Here is a 22,237-nt window from a genome sequence, read left to right as displayed (position 1 = left end):
TACTCAATAGGAGATCTCACTTGGCTTAGGTAAAATGCAAGACCAAAATAACAAGTGACAAAACAGGAAGGACAAAAGTGTATCACAAACTATACATAATGAACTAATAGGACAAAAAAGTAAAAATGGACCAGAAGTGTGGCTCTATTGGTAGAGCACCTATCCAGCAAGCACACAATCCTGAGTTCACATTCCAATACTGCCCCTCCCTCCCTCCCTCCCTCCCCCTGAATAAAAAAGATATTGTCAGTTTTTTAATCTAAATTATTAGATTAACAAGAAGCACCTATTTTCATACTTTGTTTTCCTGTACTAGATACGGACCCAGGGCTTTGCACATACATGCTAGGCACATATTCTACAACTGAACTGCACCCCAGCCTTTTTTTCTTAAGCAAATGTATCCAGCTGCATTTCCTTCTAGTATTTGGAGAATGTGTTTTATGATCTCTTGTCAGCAGTGAGTTATCAATCGTATTTATATGTATGTAAGCATAATGAATGCTTAGCTGTAGGTGGTAGTATGATGTGATTGCCTGTCCAGTTCCTTGTGTTTCCAGTGCTGGTGACTCATGCCTAGCTACTCAGGAGGCTGAGATCTGAGGATCATGGTTCAAAGCCAACTTGGGTGGGAAAGTCTCTGAGACTCTTATCTCCAGTTAGCTACCAGAAAACCAGAAGTGCCATTTTGGCTCAAAGTGGTAGAGCACTAGCCTTGAGCAGAAAAGCTCAGGGATAGCATCTAGGCCCTAAATTCAAGACCCACAACCAACACACAAAAAGAAGATGATGAGGGGATCAAAGTAGGCAATTAAAATTTGGAGAGTTTTGTTGGGGCTTTATGTCTTGTTTTTTTGTTTCCCTACAAAGTAGGAATGAGAAATGTGTGCAGACCATAGAAGATGAACAACCTAGGAAATTATTTGTTTTGTCCTTTCATCTCCCTCCAAAAAAGTTGGTTCAATTAATCATTTGCTATCCTAAGGGAGTTAAATTCTGTTAATGAAAAAGGTAATGAACATAAACAGAAGGTTTTTTTTCTGTCAACTGTTTTTTAGTATATATATACATATATATATATATATATTTCTAGACCATATGCTTCTAGATAAATAGGACCAATGAAGTCATTTCTTGGGAAGAAAAAATTACTAAGGAAATTATTTTCACTTGCTCTCTATCCACTCGTCATTACACACAGAGACATAAAGGATATGATTTTGTTTAATTTTGTGTGTGATATATTGCAGGTCTTGTGAAGCCAAGGTAAGGATAAGGGCTTTTGTTCTAAGTTTAATAAAAGGAAGAATATCTGAAATTCTTGGGAAGTCTGCTCTGAACTTATTTCTAAAAAAATAAGAGGTAGCAGAAATTTGGGGAGAAAGCATTCTGGCGTCTAGAATTTTAAAACAGGAAAAAAATAAACCATTTCTTAGAATCCTAGAGGTCAGTGAGATAGAACTCCGCTGCTTAAGAATCAAATATTCAAAAAGAAGCATATGGCCAAGTGCTGGTGGTTCATGCCTGTAATCCTAACTACACAGGAGGCTGAGATCAGAGGATCACAGTTTAAACCCAGGCAAGCAGGAAAGTGGGTAAAACTCTTACCTCCAACTAACCACCAAAAATTCTGGAAGTAGAGCTATGGCACTAACCTGAGTGGGGAAAAAAAAATCAAAGGGACAGCATGTAACCTCTGAATTCAAGCCCCAGGACTCACACACACAAAGAAGCAATATTCTTTTGAGCGTACAGAGAAATATTACTCAGTAGAAAAAATATAAAATTATTAGATTTTAATAATTCATAAATGATGAGAAGAAATTATATATGTGCTACATTTATAAGGATTGAAAATGAGCTTGCATTGTAGAGTCCAGGTCAACTAAAATGACACTTACTTTGAGGTGTAGTACTTTGTTCTGTATGCTTTGGGCTGTTAGACTGAACTTGAATTATCAGTTTTGTGAGTTGTATAGATAGGTTTTTGTGGGGGGTTTTTTCCCAGAGGAAGGAAGCAAAATCAGAGCACCTGGATTGTATTATGCAGGCAAACAGATAAGAAAGCTGAAGTTACTTATTGTAGGCATAAAAGAAGACTACACCATGTTACTGTCCACATATAGGTAGAAGAGCATAGAAAAGACTAGTGTAGCTTCAGCAATCAGAACTAAATGCCAGTAGGAGAAAGGTCATGAGCAGTCACCAGACTTGAACAATCTATTTAGGTATGGAGCTGACATTTTGCATTGGCTGAATGACATCTTTCTAGATCAGTTGTAGAGAGGATTTCTGCATAGCATGGACAGTTTAACCAACAGGTTATTATCTGACCTGAACAGAAAAGTGGACTGTTTCTTCACAATTCAAGGTTTTGACAAGGATATTATTGCTATTTTTTTTTTTTTTTTTTTTTTTTTTTTTTTTTTTTTGCCAGTCCTGGGCCTTGGACTCAGGGCCTGAGCACTGTCCCTGGCTTCTTCCCGCTCAAGGCTAGCACTCTGCCACTTGAGCCACAGCGCCGCTTCTGGCCGTTTTCTGTATATGTGGTGCTGGGGAATCGAACCTAGGGCCTCGTGTATCCGAGGCAGGCACTCTTGCCACTAGGCTATATCCCCAGCCCTATTGCTATTTTTTGGCCATAGCCCAGTGTCATAATTATGGGAGATACACAAGATGCATCCACATTGTGTTGTTTTAGAGATTTGATTTTGTTGTTGTTTGAGACTTGTTTGTGGTTGGTTGTTTTATTTTTAATTTGGTCCTGAGTTCAAACCTAAGCATCAGCAAATTAATGAATAATAAACACTTCTCTCCTTTTTTTGGGGGGGGGGGCGGTGGTCATGGGGCTTGAACTCAGGGCCTGGGCGCTGTCCCTCAGCTCTTTTGCTCAAGTCTGGTGCTCTACCACTTTGAGCCACTGTGCCACTTCTAGTTTTTGAGTAGTAATTGGAGATAAGAGCCTCACAGGGACTCTTGTCTGGGCTAGCTTCCAACTGTCTTCAGATCTCAGCCTTCTGAGTAGCTAGAATTACAGGCATGAGCCACTGGTACCCAGCACACTACTCAATTTAATTTAATTACACATTCAGTCTCATTTCAGTGTAAAGTCACATTCAGAGTCCAAAGATTTGAACATACTTGGCAGTCACTATTCTGCCTAGCCCCAAATGGCATTTTATTCTGGACAGCCCAACTGAAGACATAAAGAACAAGCTGGATGTGGTGGTACAGCCTTATCATCCCATCTACTTGAGAGGTAGAGGATTGAGGTCTGAGGCTATCCTCGGGTAAAAGCATGAGAAGTAATTAAAGCAAAAAGTGGAGTTCTGAGTTCAAACTCCAGTCTCCACTTAAGTAGGTAGATAGACCAAATAAATTTGTTTTTTCTTTTGGTTGTGCTAATAAGCATGAACCCAGGGCCTCATGCTTTCTAAGCAAGTAGTCCACCACTTAAGCTATGCCCTAATTCAAGATGCTTAAAATGACATTCCTCAGAAAAAATATGTCAACAGTAGTCCTGGCTATCTTAAGTCAAAGATGAAGGCTGCTTAAATATATCTTTGCATCTCCTACACCACAGAAGTTATCTCTCTTTCATGGCATGTTTTGACTTTTTTTGTCTCTGAACTTTTCTATCTAACAACATGATGTGGTGCTAGTCTACCTTTCAATTGGTAAGACATCACCGTCTCACATTGGACCATTAGTGTCAAAGTAGCCCATAAAAGAGAAGTTGGCATGACGCTCATGAAACCTCCTAAAAACCTTAAGTTGGTTTCTCTTAGTGACTTTAACTGCCTCAAAGCTTTTTGGAAGCCATTAAAATGAAAGCATGTTTTCAATATAGCAGCAAAATACAATAATGTTAACAGTAGTCATGGTAAGACAGTTCCCCAGAACTGCTGAAACTAGGTAGTAAAGAAACTTGACAAATTTCTTGGGGAGGGGAGGTATCAATCATGGGGCTTGAACTCAGCCTGGGCACTGTTCCTGAGCTTTTCAGCTCAAGGCTAGCCCTCTACCACTTGAGCCACAGCGCCACTTTTGGTTTTCTGGTGGTTAATTGAAGATGAGAGTAACATGGACTTTCCTGCCCAGGCAGGGTCTCAGCCTTCTGAATAGCTAGGATTACAGGCATGAGCCACCAACAGCCGGCTAAATTGCCTTTTTTTTTCTTGCTTTTTTTTGTTTTTTTGTTTTTTTGTTTTTTGCCAGTCTTGGGCCTTGAACTCAGAGCCTGAGCACTGTCCTTGGCTTCTTTTTGCTCAAGACTAGCACTCTGCCACTTGAGCCACAGCACCACATCTGGCCGTTTTTTATATATGTGGTGCTGAGGAATCGAACCCCAGGGCTTCATGTATGTGAGGCAAGCACTCTTGCCACTAGGCCATATTCCCAGCCCCGCTTTTTTGGGGTTTTTTTAATTGCCAATACTGGATGTTAAACTCATGCTTACACTTACAAGGCAGAAGTTCTACCACTCAAGCCCTCTACCAGGTCTTTTGTTTGTTTTGAGATAGAGACTTATATCATGTTCTGATTGGCCTTTTTTTAATATTCCTAATTGTGCCTCTCCACATATCTAAGATGACAGATATGTGCCATTGTGCCCAGCTAGTAGTTGAGATGAAGTCTCAAAGTTTTTGTACTGGTTGGCCTTAAACTATGACCCTCTTTGATTTCTGTCTCCCAAGCATTTAAGATTATAAGATTATACCCTGTTCCTGGCTTTTCTTAGCCATCAACTCCATATTCCCTGTGGAGGGTCCTTTGCCTCCTATTCCAATGAAGTATGAGACAAGGATTAAACAGGGTTTATCAAACCTTGCTATGTGCCAGACCCTCATTTTGTCCTTCGGTATACATAGAAATGACCAAGACCAATACCAACCATGGTTTTAAATGATACAGTTTATTGATCAACAAATCTACTTTGAACCTGGCTATCTTTGCTTCACTGTCAGGGCCTTATAATAGATTTTTACTAGATAAATGATTTCATCAAGGTTTTTACACATAGAGCAGTGTTGGAAGATGAGTGTTGTTCCATAATTAAAAAATAAACTGTGTCCTGAACATCCATGAAGCCTTCTAACCTAAGGCTTCTGATTCCTTCAGAAAGAGATCTGTAGGATATTAGATTGACTCAGAAGATACCTATTCATGTTCTACTTTACTTCTTGGAGCAGATTGAAATATACTTGGTAAAGCCAATTTTTCTGTAAGAAATGGGTACTTGTCAGTGCTTGAAGACCCTAAGAGAAGATTTCATGAGGGATTACCCCTGCAAGTTTGAGAAACACTTCAAAGGCTTTATCAGATTCCCAGTAGTGAGAGTCCTAACTTCTTTCTTTTATCTTCTTTTCTTTCTTGTGCCAATTCTAGGGCTTGAACTCAGGGCTTGGACTCTGTTCCCAAACTTCTTTTTGCTCAAGGCTACTGCTCTACCACTTGAGCCACAGATTTACTTCCAGCTTTTTCAGCCATTTATTGGAGAAGAGAATCTCAAGGATTTTTCTGTCTGGCTTGGTTGCAAACCATAATCCTCAAATCTCTGCCTCCTGAATAGCTAGGATTACAAGTACCTGGCTGTGGGGCTGGGGATATGGCCTAGTGGCAAGAGTGCTTGCCCCGTATGCATGAGGCCCTGGGTTCAATTCCCCAGCACCACATATACAGAAAACGGCCAGAAGTGGCGCTGTGGCTCAAATGGCAGAGTTCTAGCCTTGAGCAAAAAGAAGCCAGGGACAGTGCTCAGGCCCTGAGTTCACGGCCTAGGACTGGCCAAAAAAAAACAACCAAGTACCTGGCTGTGGCGGCAGCAACAGCAGCAGCTGCTACAGCTGCTGCTGTTTTAATAGCTACCAAGATGCACCTTTAAACATTTGAATTCTTAGACTCTACTACCTCAGCAAATTACTTCCACTCACATATATTATTATAATCCTTACATGTGACTTCAAAAATGCACTGATCTTTGCTAATGGTCTCCAGACTGATTTGAGGCATCTTTCTGGTTTTCTGAGACAGGGGTCCTGTTATGTATTCCAAGTTGTCCAAAAACTCTTGATCCTCTGCCTTCCTAGTGCTAGAATTATAGGCATGCACCACTTTGGCTGGCTGATTTTAGAAATGGTAATAGCTGTAGAAGCATATGAACCATATTGATACAAAATCATTGGCATAGAATATATCTGTCTTAGAATTTTGGTAACTATTAGATAGAGTCACTTGACTTGTTCTACCCATGCTCCTTCTCAGCAAAAACTAGTTTCAGTAATCTGTCTTTAATGCTAACATCAAGCATCCCACTTCTCTTTCCAGTGATTTTTTTTTCTTTCCTTTTCTTCTTCCTCCCTCCCCTCAAATTTAGGTTTGAACTCAGGGTCCCCATGCTTGGTAAGAAGGTGATTTACTATTTAAATCCTACCAGTCCAGCTGTTTTTGTTTTAGTTATTTCTGAGGTTGGTTCTTGGTATTTTTCCCAGGCCTACCTGGACCATAGCCCTCCTTTTTTATGTTTACAACTATAGCTAGGATGACAGGTATGTGACACTACAGCTTTTTTACTGCTTGAGTTGGGCTCATGAACTTTTTGACATGGCTGTCCTGGAGTGGTGGTTTCCCCCAATTTCAGCTTCTCAAGTAGCTAGGATTTCAGGCATGAGTCATACTGAATTCTTACCAGTGATACCAGAGATTACTACTTGGCCTTTAGCTAGATCATTAATGTTTGCAACAAATATCTTCCTAATAGACAGTCTTTTGTAACAGCTCCATCTTATTCAGCTGTTTCTAGGCCTCCTCCACTAGAGGGGAGTATGGGAGGAGTTAGCCTATAGGTCACTACTTACTAGGAACATTGATTGATTTTTCTTTATACTGATTCCTTTTCTCTTAGTCTCCAAGTTAAGAAGACTTTGTGTGTGTGTGCGCGCGCGCATGTGTGCGTGTGCACACATATGTGTGTGCAAGTCCTAGGGCTTGGACTCAAACCTGGGTGCTGTCCCTCAAGCTTTTATGCTCTGCCACTTGAGCCACAGCTTGATTTCTGGCTTTTTGGTGGTCAACTAGAGATAAGAATCCCACAAACTTTCCTTCCCGGGCTAGTTTCAAACCACGACGATCCTCAGATCTCAGTCTCCTGAGTAGCTAGGATTAGTGGTATAAGCCACCATATCCTCCAGGTGGATGCTGAATGATTGAAATAGAGGCAGTAGCAGAAGTCCTAATAGGTGAGGACAACATCTGTAATCCCCAGGTGGTAATGAAGATGACTGGAGTTGGGGCTAATGACAATAGATAGGGCCTTCCCTTCCTTTTTGACTCTGTAGTGCTGTTCTTCTTAGTCTTCTTTCTGGTATCTTGATGTATTCATTCAGCAAGCATCAAGAAATTATTGTTTACCACATTACTGCAAAGGTTACTGAGGAAGTAACAGTAATTTCAGACATGCATAGTCCTTTCTCTTTATAGGACTAAGAATGTAGAAGCTGAGCCCACAGCTATAAACCCTTCATCCTAATCCTATTACTTGGGAGGCTGACAGAGGGAGATCCTGAGTTCAAGGCCATGCTGAACTTCATATCCAATCCCTGTCTCAAAATGTAAGGGAGAATGTAGGTAGTTACAAATTTTAATAAGTGCCAGAGCACCTTTTCCAAACTAAATATATAAAAGTGAAGAGTATTTCATCTAAAGAAAGAGCATTCCAAGTAGAAAGATCCTTTGCCAAGTGTGTAGCATACTTGACAAACTTAAAGCTTGGTTCATAGTCAAGGAGGCAAAAAGGATATAAAGCAAAGTTAGAGATAATGGTAAAGGCCAGTTTATACTGGAAACTTTATAGGCCATAGTAAAGTGTTAGAATTGTATCCTAAGAGCCTTGAACAAAACTAGTGAATCAAACAGCTGTGTGATAGGATTTGTTGCTAATGTTGTTTTAAGCACTGTTAGGTATTTGTTTTGTTGTGGTCTCTGAGACTGGGTCTTACCCTGTATCTCAGCCAGCTTTGAACTCATGATCCTCCTCTCTGATCTTCCTGAGTTATAACAGTGGAGCATACTCCACTATGTTGGCTCATGATGTTTGTTTTTTTCAAAGTTGCTAGAAAAGTAGTGGACATAAGAAGTTCGCTTAAGCTGGGTGCCATTGGTTCACACCAGTAATCCTAGCTCTTCAGGAGGCTGAGGTCCAAGCATCATGGTTCAAAGACAGTCCTAACAGAAAAGTCCATGAGACTCTTATTTTCAATAAACTCAGAAAAAGCTGGAAGTGACACTGTGGCTCAAGTGGTAGAGTGCTAGTCTTGAGCACAAAAGTTCAGGAAAAGTGTCCAAGTCCTGAGTTCAAGCCCAGGACTGGCAAAAAAAGAGAAAAGAAGCTCACTTAAGAAAGCCCATTTGGTATAGTTGAGGTTGGAGGTAATGGTGGTTGCTTGGAATAGGACAGTATTAGTGAAGATGAAGAAAAACTCAGAACAAATTAAGTTAGAGATGCCTTTGAAGGATCAAGGTGAGCATTCTGGAATTTAGACTGAAGATTTAAATTTGGGGGTTGTGAAACTAGATGGAATTTAAGACCATAAGTGTAGATATTTCTCTACTGGCCCCTTTACAGTTACCTGGTATAGCTAATTTTCATCTCCTTTCAAGCCTTTGATCCAGTGTGACCATCTCAGAGAGGTCTATGGTGACCATCAAAATCCCCATCCATATGTATATGCTCATTACTCCCTGCCCTACATCTGAAAATAATCTTTTTTTTTCCTCATCTTTCTTAGCCCCCTAGAAGAGAAGTTTCTCAAAAGCAAAAATTTAGTTTGCTTATGGCTTAGAACACCAGAAAATTATCTGGCACATAGCTATTATTTCATGGCCTTTTGCTAAATGAATGACTGAGACAGGAATATTAGGAGAGTATACTGCTATGGGCTCTTTGAAGGCAATGTTTTAGGAAGGAAGAAAATAGGTTATTGAATTTCACTGAGATGTATCATCAGCTATAGACCAGATGTGTTCTTTGGAGCCACTGGCACCCAACCTGGAAAATAATATTTAAAAGTAAAGATTAAAAAATAGGGCTGGGGATATGGCCTAGTGGCAAGAGTGCCTGCCTCATATACATGAGGCCCTGGGTTCGATTCCCCATCACCACATATACAGAAAATGGCCAGAAGTGGCGCTGTGGCTCAAGTGGCAGAGTGCTAGCTTTGAGCAAAAAGAAGCCAGGGACAGTGCTCAGGCCCTGAGTCCAAGCCCCAGGACTGGCAAAAAACAAAACTAAACAACAACAAAATTTAAAGGCTGAATGCTGGCGTCTCATCTGTAATCCTAGCTGCTCATGAAACTGAGATCTGAAGATCGCAGCTCAAAGCCAGCCCCAGCAGGAAAGTCCATAAGACTCTTATCTCCAATTAACCATCAGAAAACTAGAAGTAGCACTGTGGCTAAATGTGATATATCACTAGCCTTGAGCAAAAGAGCTCAGGGACAGCACCTCGACCCCAAGTTCAAGCCCCATGATGGACAAAAAGAAAAAAATAGTAATTTGATTACTATGAGAACAGATCTAGTTAAAATTTGACATTTCCAGTAAAGAAAACACGTACTAAAAGGAGTTGATTTCTAGGAGGTTACTAGATTTTTTTTTTTGGAGGAAAGATGCTTATAGTATCTTTATTCAGTGTATGCCTATGTGTATCTTTGTGTGTGTGTGTATATATATATATATGTGCAATTATAATCAGAGGAAATTGGGAATAGGGGTGGAAGAAGGCTTCATGGTACATCCTTTTCTTCCATCCTTGTAATTGTTACCAATTCTGTTTCTATGAACCCATCCTAAACACCAAGTCAGTCTTGATTTTGGCCCTTGTCAGTTATCACATGGATTATGTGATAATTAGCCATCTAAATAAAGTCTTGACTTTCTACGTCCTGTCTCTCTACATTTCATCCACATATCACCAGGATGATCTTTCTAAAAAAAGAAAATATTTATGTGTTTTAGTAGTGCTTTCAAATTGCGAAAAGTGGTTCAAAGATAAAGGTATAGTCTTTGGGGTTTTGTGAAAAGGAAAAAGGAGGTTATTCATATCAATTAATTTGAACTATGGGTGCCAACTGTATCAGTCTGATATTTAGTAAACATGGCATAAACATGTATTAGTATCATAAACAAGATTTTATTGAAATCCGAAAAAAACTACTTTGAAGTCAAAGTTCAGAACCACCCTAGCATGACATTCAAGGGTCCTCCTGATCTGCCACCTGCCCCTTTGAGCATTCTCTGGCCCTGGGCTTGCTCTTTGATACTTCCATCCACATGTGTATTTTGTTTCTTCTACTTGGACTGCAATGACTTTTCCTTACATTGTGAGCTAACTGGAATGAGGGAAGATAAAATTATATTTGTCATTGTGGCTAGAAACCTAACTCTCCTCTCCCTTCCCTCCCCTCCCCCCAAAAACCCACACACAATCTCTTCAGCCATTTTTAACTTTTCTTCATTGGAACCCACTTCCTACCAACCTAGAAAGACTAAGGCTTTCTTACCACTCTCATGCTGGTCATCTTAAAGTGATTGTATGTAGACTTGATTCTAAGAATATTCTTTATTTTGGGGGGGGGTGTCCTTGAGTTTTATGTTGTTGTTGTTCTGTTTTAACTAAATTTTATTGACAAGGTATTGTGCAAAGGGGGAAGAGTATTCTTAAGAATTATTAGAAGAGGGCTGGGGATATGGCCTAGTGGCAAGAGTGCTTGCCTTGTATACATGAGGCCCTGGGTTCGATTCCCCAGAACCACATATACAGAAAACGTCCAGAGTGGCGCTGTGGCTCAAGTGGTAGAGTGCTAGCCTTGAGCAAAAAGAAGCCAGGGACAGTGCTCAGGCCCTGAGTTCAAGGCCCAGGACTGGCCAAAAAAAAAAAAAAAAGAATTATTAGAAGAGTAAAGCGTTTTCATTCACACACGCACACCCTTCCATATTTTAACATGTCACTGAAATACATTTTCATTTCACAACTAGCTTTAAAAAGTTATTGGGCTGGGAATATGGCCTAGTGGCAAGAGAGCTTGCCTCGTATACATGAGGCCCTGGGTTCAATTCCCCAGCACCACATATATGGAAAACGGCCAGAAGGGGCGCTGTGGCTCAGGTGGCAGAGTGCTATCCTTGAGCGGGAAGAAGCCAGGGACAGTGCTCAGGCCCTGAGTCCAAGCCCCAGGACTGGCAAAAAAAAAAAAAAAAAAGTTATTAAGCTGAGCACTGGACATTCATACCTATAATCCTAGCTCCTCAGGAGGCTGAGATCAGAGGATCATGGTTCAAAGCTAGCCCAGGTGGGAAAGTCATGACACTTCTATCTCCACCACTCTTATCTCCAATTAACCACTCTGGAAGTGGAGCCATGGCTCAAAGTAGTAGAGGAGAGCACTAGCCTTGAATGAAAGAGCTCTGGGACACCGCCCTGGCCCTGAGTCCAAGCACCACAAACAACAGCAAAAAGTTATTAAATCTAACATTCAAGTACTAAATCTACAATAATAAGTTCACTTTTGTTTTACATGAAGTTTGGGGCACTTGAGCAGGCAATGCAAGTGAGTATCTAAAAGGATTTTCCTTCAAGTTGCCTGTGTGTACCATTGGCAATATAGGAGCTCCTTTGAAGACATTTGATTTCACTCTTTTAAATCTAGGCCACCTTTCTTCTTACCTCACTACATAAACAAATAAGAACTGTTAGCCCACCCATCTTCCTTTTTTTTTTTTCTTTACACACTGAGGACTAAACTCAGGGTCTTGTACCTGCTAGGCAAGTACTTGTCCACTGAGCTAATAAATTCCTAACTCGAAGTTCATCTTTTTTTTTTCTTTTTAACTACTTTCATAGCCTCGCACTTTGACAGAAACATTTTATGAGATAGATGTGGAGAAGAGATTCTAGCAAGAATTAGTCTTGTCACTACTTTATAAGGTAGTCATTTATATATTTATGTGTTTTGAATGTCTGAAAAGGTATATACCTTTAGTATACATTAAATATACAGAATTCTGAATCTGAAATTAAAAATACAAATAGAGCACTACTACAATTGAGGCACTACTAAGGTACCAAGACTACTAAAGAAAGATTTGGCTTTTATCATTAAAGTTTGTTATTGATATATTTCCAATCACCTTTCAACAATTTAAGAATGAACTGTTGAATTTATTGTTGTTCATCCTAGAATGTTTTAACATGATTTATACTTAGTGATACTAATTTATTTTCCTTGTTGAACTTTAAATGTGTAATTTGTTTTCTTCAAGGTTTTGGACGGAAAGATGTAGTCGAATATCTGCTTCAAAATGGTGCAAATGTCCAAGCACGTGATGATGGGGGCCTTATTCCACTACATAATGCATGTTCTTTTGGTCATGCTGAAGTAGTCAATCTCCTTTTGCAACATGGTGCAGACCCAAATGCTCGAGATAATTGGAATTATACTCCTCTCCACGAAGCTGCAATTAAAGGGAAAATTGATGTTTGCATTGGTAAGACTTTGAATTTCAAAATGTTCTGGATGTTGTCACTTCTAAATCTAAGATGATATTACTGTTGATATCATCAAATTCTGCCAAACTGAAATTAAATATTTAGGAAGACTTCAGATTGGGTGTGGTAGCTCATGATTTATAATCCTCGCTACTTGGGACATAGAGATCAGAATGATCACAGTTGGAGGCTAGTCCTATCAAAAAGTCCAAAAGACTTCCATCTCAACCAATAAAAAGCTGGGCACATTTGTTATCTCAGCTAAGCAGGAAGCATAAATAAGAGGCTTATGGGCCAGCCCAGCCCAGGCATTAGGAAAGCAAAAAGGGCTATGGTTGTGGCTCAGGTGGTAGAGTGCCTGACTGAGGCCCTTGATTTCAAAACCCAGTTCTAGGGGTATGAGGGAACTATTCACTCAATGTCCTTTTTATGGTACTAATAAGCTTAAACTTCTTTTGGAGAATATAGTTTCTTGGATTCTCTTGGAAGATAAAATCAGAACTAGCTAAAAAAAGATGGCAGTAAACACTTGAGTAATACTGGCTAATGATTAGTAAAATAACTTAGCTGGAGTCAAGTCTCAAGGGCCAACTACCTGGAGGTAGTGGGAGGAAGGCAAGTAGGGACTTCTGTAAAAGTTTTGTATTCTAGATTAAGAAGCTTGGTATTTCTTTGTAGGTAGTATGTACTTCTGAAGATATTTAAGGAAAGGGAACAGCGTCATGAGAGTACAGTACATTTTAGAAAGAGAGATCTAGTAGGGAGCTAGATAAATGGATGGCAGTGGCATCAAAGAGCCAAGTTAGGAAACTGTAAAATAACCTATGTGAGAGATGGGAATGACCTAGGAATATTACAGATTAGAAATGATCGGTTAAGTCAAAAAGCAATTGGAAAAATTAATAGTTGTTTAAAATATTTGAGCCTAACAAGTGAGAGAGGAAGGAATAGTTTATATCTTGCTTGGTTTCAGTTTTTACCTACATACTCTCTCCTTAACCTAGTATACCTTGCTATTGAATCTCAGTCTGTTTGGTTAGAATGAGTAGTGAACTTGGTTGATTCTGTTTTTCTTGACAAAAAAGGAGATAAAAACTTTACAGAAAGTTTAAGGAAGCTGTGTAGTATTTTTAATCCTATAGATCTGATTCCTGACCTGTCTATATCTTTAGACATTGCATTTTTGTCTTGACACAGCAGCCTTTCGTGTGTGTAGCATTCCTTAGAATGAGAAAGATTTTAAGCAAGGATTTTTTTTCCCCCCTAACATACTTTGTTTTGTTTGACAAAGGTTTTCCCAGTGTAGTCCAGTTGTAAAACTCAAGCTTTTCTTGAACTCGAGATTGTCCCGTTTTAGCCTGTACAGAGAGGCAGGATTGCTAGCCTCTGCAGAATGCTGGGATTACAAGCATGTGCCCTCACCCCTACCTCTTTATATACTGTTTATATGTTCTTAATCACTAGCCACTCAATATATAAATAATCAGAGAAAATCTTACATTGAACTAAGAGGAAGCTTACTTGATGTGCATTTAATATCTTAAGTAATGTAATGTTATATACATATATTTATTTACATACAACACATACTTGTTGAACCAGGTATGCACCATTATACCCAGCTGTTTTACATTTACTTAAAAAGTAATATTTACTGTATTATTAGGACATAAAAACCCTCTAAAGGACGTTGAGTCTTTTGGACCAAAATTTTGTTTTTGTCTGTACTGGGGTTTGAAATCAGAGCCTGAAACTCAAGACTTAGCTTTTCTACTCAAAGCTTGTCTTTTATTAGTTAATTGGAGATAAGAAGGGGATAACAAATGAAGAGGGGGAGAGGGTGGAAATGCAGACAAGAATCCAGTATATACCCTATAAAATTAAGAAGAGTGAGGGAGGGGCTGGGGATATAGCCTAGTGGCAAGAGTGCCTGCCTCGGATACACGAGGCCCTAGGTTCGATTCCCCAGCACCACATATACAGAAAATGGCCAGAAGTGGCGCTGTGGCTCAAGTGGCAGAGTGCTAGCCTTGAGCGGGAAGAAGCCAGGGACAGTGCTCAGGCCCTGAGTCCAAGGCCCAGGACTGGCAAAAAAAAAAAAAAAAAAAAAAAAACCAGCATAAAAGAAGAGTGAGGGAGGTGGGGTCGGGTAAGGATAGGTGAGAATGTTAAAAGGGGTGATATTGAATAAGATATAATGTATTCTTAAGCTACTTTGTTAAGTGCCAATTCCTTTGCACAACTACTTAGAGATAATTTTGAAAATAAAAGATGATTTCTTGTATTTGTCTATCTAGGCTGGCTTCAAACTTTGACCTTCAGATCTCAGCCCCTTGGGTAGCTATGTTTGAAGCATGAGCATTGGACCCCAGCTGTACCAAAATTTTTAAGAAAGTGACTTAACAAAATCAAGTTGTCATGTCATTTTGAAATTTTTGCTGCTTTGCAGTTCTTCTACAGCATGGAGCTGAGCCAACCATTCGAAATACAGATGGAAGGACAGCATTGGATTTAGCAGACCCGTCTGCCAAAGCAGTACTGACTGGTAAGTCTGTGTACCCTCCTAGGGTTTTTTGTTTTTGTTTTTCTGTTTTTTTGTCCCTCTTAGGGTTTTTTGTTTTTGTTTTTTTGTGTTTGTTTTGTTTTTGTTCTGGTCATGGGCTTGAATCCCAAGCCTAAACACTGGCCCTGACCTTTTCTTCTCAAGACTAGCTTTCTACCTCTTGAGCCACAGTTCCACTTTGAGTTTTTTGGTGCTTAATTGGAAATAAGTGTCTCACAGGCTTTCCTGTCCAGGCTGGCTTTGAACCATTGATCCTCAGATCTCAGCCTCCTGAGTAAAGTGAGCCAAAAGTGCCCAACCATCCTGGTTTTTAAGGGAAAAGTATATATAAATAGTGTAAGTTCAGTTGTTTTTTGTACATCTAGATTTGGTATTTTGTTTTGTTTTGTTTGTTTTCGGTGCCAGCACTGAGGCTTGAATTCAGGGGCTGTGTGCTTTCCCTTAACTCTTCACTCAAGAGTAATTCTTTACCACTTGAGCCACAGCTCTACTTTAGCTTTTTTGCTGGTTATTGGAAATAAGAGTCTCAAGAACTTTCCTGCCTAGGCTAGCTTTGAGCTGTGATCCTCAGATCTCAGTCTCTGGAGTAGCAGCTAGGATTATAAGCATGAGCCACTGAGGCTCAGTTGACATTTGAGTTACCTAAAACAGATGGAACTTTGTGTGTGTGAGCATGCATGCATGTGCCTGTGCACACTCATGCCTTTACTGGTACTTCAACTCATGGCCTTCCTTCTCACTCTTGGCCTTGTTTCTCAAGAATGACATACTATCACTTTCTAGCTTTTGCTAAGTAGTTGGAGTCTCTCAAATTTGTCTTGCTTTCCTGGCTTCAAATTTCCAATTCTCTGATTTCAGCCTCTTAAGTGGCCAGGATTATAGGTGTGAGCCACCAGCACTCAACTGAACAGATGAAACTTTTTTAAATTTCAGATTCATGTTTAAGCCTGTCACTGTTCACTAGGGAACAGAGTGTGATTATAATTAAATATTGCAGTCATGTATTCAGAAGTTTGTTTTTATTTTTGTTTTTTCCGGTTGTGGGGCTTGAACTGAGGGCCTATGCACTGTCCCTGAGCCTCTTTGTGCCCTTAGTACACAAAGTGCTCTAACACTTGAGCCACAGCTCCATTTCCAGGTTTTGAGTGGTCAGAGATCAGAATCTCACAGCAACTTTTCTGCCCAGACTGGCTTCCAACCATGACCTCAGATCTCAGCCTCCTGAGTAGTTAGTTGTATTACAGGTATGAGCCACTGCCGGTGCCTGGCTGTATTCAGAATATTTTTAAACTATCCTGGCGTTTTTCATGCAACTGATATCTGCCCTTTGATATTCCAATTTTTGTTTGGGGTATAGTACTTTTTTATCACTTCTTTTTAGAATCCTTTTCAGAAGCACGAATTCTCTTCATCTTCACTAATCTTCAAAACAGGATTCTCATCGTGCTGATTTTAGTACCACAAAGATGACTCTGCTACAATATATTCATGGCCCTGGGTTCTATTAAGATACATTAGGTTCTAATTTAGACTAGCAAGCTTTGTTGAGCTATAACTACTTCATATGTATTTCTTACCCTTGTCAGTGTGCTTTCTACTTAAGCAACTCCGCCATATTCCTTACTGGATTCTTACCTACTATGTGATAACCATTAGAATCACATCTAAAAGACAGAAGCCTCTGAGTGGTCTGCTAGGAGTTTTTATATGTGGACTTTACATGTTTGTTATAGCATTGCTTGACAGAAAACTTAAAACTAATCCCTGAACCTTTTAGGAATGTGAATTACTTTCAGGACTATCCATACCTTTTTCACTATTCTAAATTACTTCATATTTTTCTCCCTTAAAAAAAAAATCTAAGCCGGGTGTAGGTGGCTCAGCCCAAGAGGCTGAGATCTGAGGATCACGATTGAAAGCCAGCCCAGGCAAGAAAGTCCATAAGACTCTTATCTCCAATTAACCACCAGAGAAACAGAAATGGCACTGTGGCTCAAGTGGTAAAGTACTAGCCTTAAGCTGAAGAGCACAGGGATAGCGCCCAGGCCCAGAGTTCAAGCCCCATGACCAACCAAAAATAAAAAATCTGGGGCTGGGAATGTAGCTTAGTGGTAGAGTGCTTGCCTAGCATGCATGAAACTTTGGGTTCACTTTCTCTGTACCACATAAACAGAAAGGCCAGAAGTGACCCTATGGTATGAGTGGTAGAGTGTTAGCCTTGAGCAAAAGAAACTCAGGGATAGTGCCTAGGCCCTGAGTTCAAGCTCCAAAACTGGCAAAAAAAAAAAAATCTCAGGACATGAAACAACCCTTACCTTACAGAACTTATAGAAGTTCTATCATAGGTGCCAGTTTGACTATTGTTTTATCGAATCCTTGTGTTAAATTGTATTGATTTAATAGTTTTGTTTGCTCTCCTGTGTAAATACAAGAGCCATCCACAAAAAAAAACCTCAAGAAATAAAAGCTATCAACATGAAAAGTTCTATAATTTTTGATATTTGCATATATATTAAGTACCATTAAGTAGAAACAATCTTACTGTCAGTTACAAAAATAACAAACTTTAGAAAAAAAAGAAAAGGAACAGCTTACCAATAATCTCCTACCCAAGGCAAACACTGTTAATGTTGTAGTGAATTTCCTTCTGAGCCTTCCTTTGCTGTGCATTTTGGGGTTTTGTGTTTGTTTGGTTTTGTTTTTAATACAGTGGTGGTCACACTTCATTATTTAATGCTGAATTTTTTTTCATAACGAAAGTATTCCATGTTCTTCATATAAGTATTTTTAAACTTCATGGTATGCTATTAATCAACCACTTTGCATTTCTTAGAAATTTATTTCCAAATGTTATCTACCATAATATAGTATAAAGAGCCTATTTTTACATAGAATTGTCATTGATTTTTTTTTAATTTTTTGCTCATTTTCTTCTAATTCACAGGAGACTATAAGAAAGATGAGCTTTTGGAAAGTGCCAGGTATGTACTAATGTTGTAAGTATGTTCAGTGAAAACCACCAATTGTTTTTTGTTTTGGGGTTTGTTTTAGTAGTACGAGGATTTGAACTCAGGGCCTTGTGCTTTATAAACTAAAGTTCTCCACCACATGAACTACACCTCAAACTCTGCAATAAGCATAAAGGAAGGACTTGGGGCTGGGAATATGGCCTAGTGCTTGCCTCACATACATGAAGCCCTGGGTTCGATTCCCCAGCACTACATATATAGAAAAAAACAGAAGTGGCGTTGTGGCTCAAGTGGTAGAGTGCTAGCCTTGTGCAAAAAGAAGCCAGGGACAGTGCTCAGGCCCTGAGTTCAAGCTCCAGGACTGGCAAAAGGAAAGAGAGAGAGAGACACACACACACACACACACACACACACACACACACACACAAACACACATAATGGCCGCAGTCATGTTCCTAGGTAGGCACTGATAAAAAATACCAACAGCTAATATATTTTTTGTGTTCTAGGAGTGGCAATGAGGAAAAAATGATGGCTCTGCTTACACCATTAAATGTCAACTGCCATGCAAGTGATGGCAGAAAGGTACTTCTTTTTAAGTTTATGTTCTTTTCCTGGTAGTAGGAACATATTTATCCTTTTACAAATTAAAGCATTAAAAGAGAGTACCGGTGTTTCCTTTCAAATTCTTAGTCACTAATTCATAGTCATTCAAATTCTTAAATTTAGTAAAACTTAGTTAATAAAAGACATTTTTTACTTCCTATATGCTATTGCACTTGATAAGTTTCATTAATTTATTTGATTGCTATTTCAGTCCACTCCATTACATTTGGCAGCAGGATACAACAGGGTGAAGATTGTTCAGCTGTTACTGCAACATGGAGCTGATGTCCATGCTAAAGACAAAGGGTAAGCATGTGAACACAATGAGAACTTAAGGGTTATATACCTTATAATATAGAATTTGTAACTGTACAAAAAGTATTCACTTTGCTTTCTAAATTTTATTGTTATTAAGGTGTTGTACCAAGGGGTCACCATTTCATAAGGTAGTGAGTACATTTCAAAAAGCATTTTTTAACCAAATAGTATTAATATTTTTGAGTTCTTATTATATACACGTGGCTCTGCAGGCATAGGGATTTATGTAAGCCTGTTACTCATATACTACACTTTATGAAGCCTGAAGAAAATGTCTTATAAACAAGTCAAAGAGTTCTTTTCTAAGTGCTTGGTAATAATTAAAGAAGGATAGTACTACAAGAATTTCCAGATTGTTCTCAGTGATGGGCAGAGTGGCTGGGACATCTTTCAGAAGGATGTGGTACTTTGGTTCTTGGTATTTTACCAAGTCTCAATTCAGAATAGCAAAGAGTTGAAGAAACATCACATTGTAAGAGAAGGAGATGGTATACCCATTTAAGAAACAGTAGGGGCTGGGAATGTGGTTTAGCGGTAGAGTCCTTGCCTAATATGCACGAAGCCCTGGATTCGATTCCTTAGCACCACATAAACAGAAAAGGCCAGAAGTGGCACTGTGGCTCAAGTGGTAGGGTGCTAGCCTTGAGCAAAAGATGCCAGAGACAGTGCTCAGGACCAGAATTCAAGCCTTAGGACTGGCAAAAAGAGAGAGAGAGACAGAGACAGAGAGACAGACTAGCTTGAGGAAGCAGATAATTCACATGGGGAACAATGAAAGTTAGGTTTGGAGAAATACGTGAAAAACAAGTTTGATATTCAAACTTCATTCTGCAACCCTAAGCATTTTTTAATCACAAATAAGGATAATAGTATTTTGAAGAGGATGTTAAGAATATGCATTCTGTTCGTGGTAGAGTACTTGCCTAGCTTGCATGAAGCCCTGGGTTCAATTCCTTAGTACCACATAATCAGAAAAGGCTGGGAGTGGTGCTGTGGCTCAAGTGGTAGAGTGCTACCCTTGAGCAAAAGTTGCTCAAGGACAGTGCCCAGGCTCTGACTTCAGGCCCCAGGACTGGCCAAAAAAAAAAAAAAATGCATTCTGGAACAGTATAGTATGTAAGATAAATTGGAGAAAGGAAGCTAGAAGCAAAAAGAACACTTTAGGAAAGTAAATATTATAAGACTTAGATGTAGATGTAGTGATGTTCTATAATAGTGATGTGACAAAAAACAAAAATGAAGGCATAGATATAACAAAGCAGTCTTATTTTAGTGTTATAAACTGAATTCATGAAGATAATAATGATTATGTTTAAGTGATACTATAGATTCTTTTGTCAGTTTTACAATGTTAGTGTTTTGTTTGAGGTTTTATGTATGTGTTTTGTTGTTATTTATTTGGGGGTTTTTTGGTACTGAGAATCGAACCTGGATCTTCAATACCTAATAGATAAGCATAAATGTTGTGAGTAGGGCCGTAATGTGAAAGAAAGGAATAGAAGAAAATTCTATTTCAAATTCTGAAGTTAAATGAGTTAGAACCAGTATAGGGGCTGGGGATATGGCCTAGTGGCAAGAGGGCTTGCCTCGTATACATGAGGCCCTGGGTTCGATTCCCCAGCACCACATATACAGAAAATGGCCAGAAGTGGCGCTGTGGCTCAAGTGGCAGAGTGCTAGCCTTGACCAAGAAGAAGCCAGGGACAGTGCTCTGGCCCTGAGTCCAAGCCCCAGGACTGGCCAAAAAAAAAAAAAAAAGAACCAGTATATACATACTGAAGTACAGAGGGAAATTATTTTAGAGAGAACAGTTATACTCTAAGTTCATGATGGGAACTCAAAATGGAATGGGAATGAAATTGGTGCTCAGGCAAGTAAAGGGTCTTATAATAAAAATGATAAGGTAGAAAGCCATTAACCTTTTAAGACAAAATACATAGAACTTAAGAGACTAAATCAGTGGCCATCAATTACCAGAAGTTGTTATGGTAATGGCTGTGACAGTTAATTATGAGTGATGTTCAGGGAGAAGGAGAAGCTTAAAGATAGAAAGCAGGATTTTTTTTTTTTTTTTTTGGCCAGTTGTGGGGCTTGAACTCAGAGCCTGGGCACTGTCCTTGAACTTCTTTTGCTCAAGGCTCATACTCTACCACTTGAGCCACAGCACCACTCTGGCCTTTTCAATTTATGTGGTTACTGAGGAATCAAACCCAGGACTTCATGCATGCTAGGCAAGCACTCTACCACTAAGCCACATTCCCAGCCTTCAGAAAGCATGATTTTAAGATTTCACTTAACCTTCTTATGTTGGAAGTTCTTCTGTTGCCATCATAAAAGAATTAGGTTACAGTTTTTTGAGTTCTATAGCAGTTTATCTTTACGGAATTTGAAAATATTTCAAAGTCAGGTGCAGGTGATTCATGCCTGCACTCAAGACTTCTTGAGTAGTTAGGATTACAGGCTAAGAGGATTGTGGTTTGAAATCAACACGAGCAGGGAAATCCATGAGACTCATATCTCCAATTAACCACAAAAACAAAACTGGAAATGGAGCTGTGGCTCAAATGATAGAGCACTAGCCTTGAGCAATGGAGCCCAAGAATAGCTTCCAGGCCCCAGAACCAGTACAGGAAAAAAAAAAAATTAAGGAATACAGCTAACGTTGGAGCTGTGTTTGGAAAAGATATATAAAAGGGAGATCAGAAGATGGAGGGAAATCTGTGGTGTGTTCAGTTTGTGTAGAGATATACGGGGACCTAGAGTTCAACATACTGTTATTGAAGGGCAAAGCCAGAGAAAGAAGGCAATCTCATGAGTCTGTGGTAAACGTGAAAAAGATGGAACCATGCCAGACAAAATGGCACATACTTGTCATCTCATTCTACTCAGGAGGAGGAGACTGGTGGAAGTTCCAAGCCAGCCTGGGCTCTATAGAAAAACCTGGTCTCAGAAAAAACAGGGCGTAAGATATCACAAGAAATGTACACACTGCCCTACTATGTAACTGTACCCTTTTTGCACAACACCTTGTCAAAAAAAATTGTGTTCAATTAATAAATAAATTAAATTTTTAAAAAAAGAAGGACCTGGTCTCTAAATAAAACTTTGAATTGTCTCTTAAAAGCAAGAAAGGGCTACAGGAATATTAAAACAAAGAGTAATTGACAGTTTAGAAAACATTGGCTACAGCTTGGCTATTTCAGTAATACAGGGAAGAAATAATATATACGCCAAAT

The 22,237-nt window shown here is 39.3% G+C and overlaps 1 protein-coding gene across 2 annotated transcripts in view; it reads left to right on the top strand.

Moving 5' to 3' along the window:
- The window catches only part of Tnks2 (tankyrase 2), a 66,036-nt gene that overhangs the window by 2,777 nt on the left and 41,022 nt on the right, over positions 1-22,237 (top strand). For both annotated transcript variants that reach the window (XM_048338710.1, XM_048338712.1), the window contains exons 2-6: positions 12,320-12,544; positions 14,995-15,090; positions 18,053-18,089; positions 18,587-18,662; positions 18,895-18,989. In XM_048338710.1, coding sequence (XP_048194667.1) covers positions 12,320-12,544; positions 14,995-15,090; positions 18,053-18,089; positions 18,587-18,662; positions 18,895-18,989 — 529 coding nt within the window. The remainder of the gene's footprint in view (positions 1-12,319; positions 12,545-14,994; positions 15,091-18,052; positions 18,090-18,586; positions 18,663-18,894; positions 18,990-22,237) is intronic.

The sequence above is a fragment of the Perognathus longimembris genome, chromosome 2 (genome assembly GCF_023159225.1).
Source record: "Perognathus longimembris pacificus isolate PPM17 chromosome 2, ASM2315922v1, whole genome shotgun sequence".
Lineage (NCBI taxonomy): Eukaryota > Metazoa > Chordata > Mammalia > Rodentia > Heteromyidae > Perognathus > Perognathus longimembris.
Note: the sequence above shows the minus strand (reverse complement) of the source record. Positions and strands in the feature narration are given on the sequence as shown.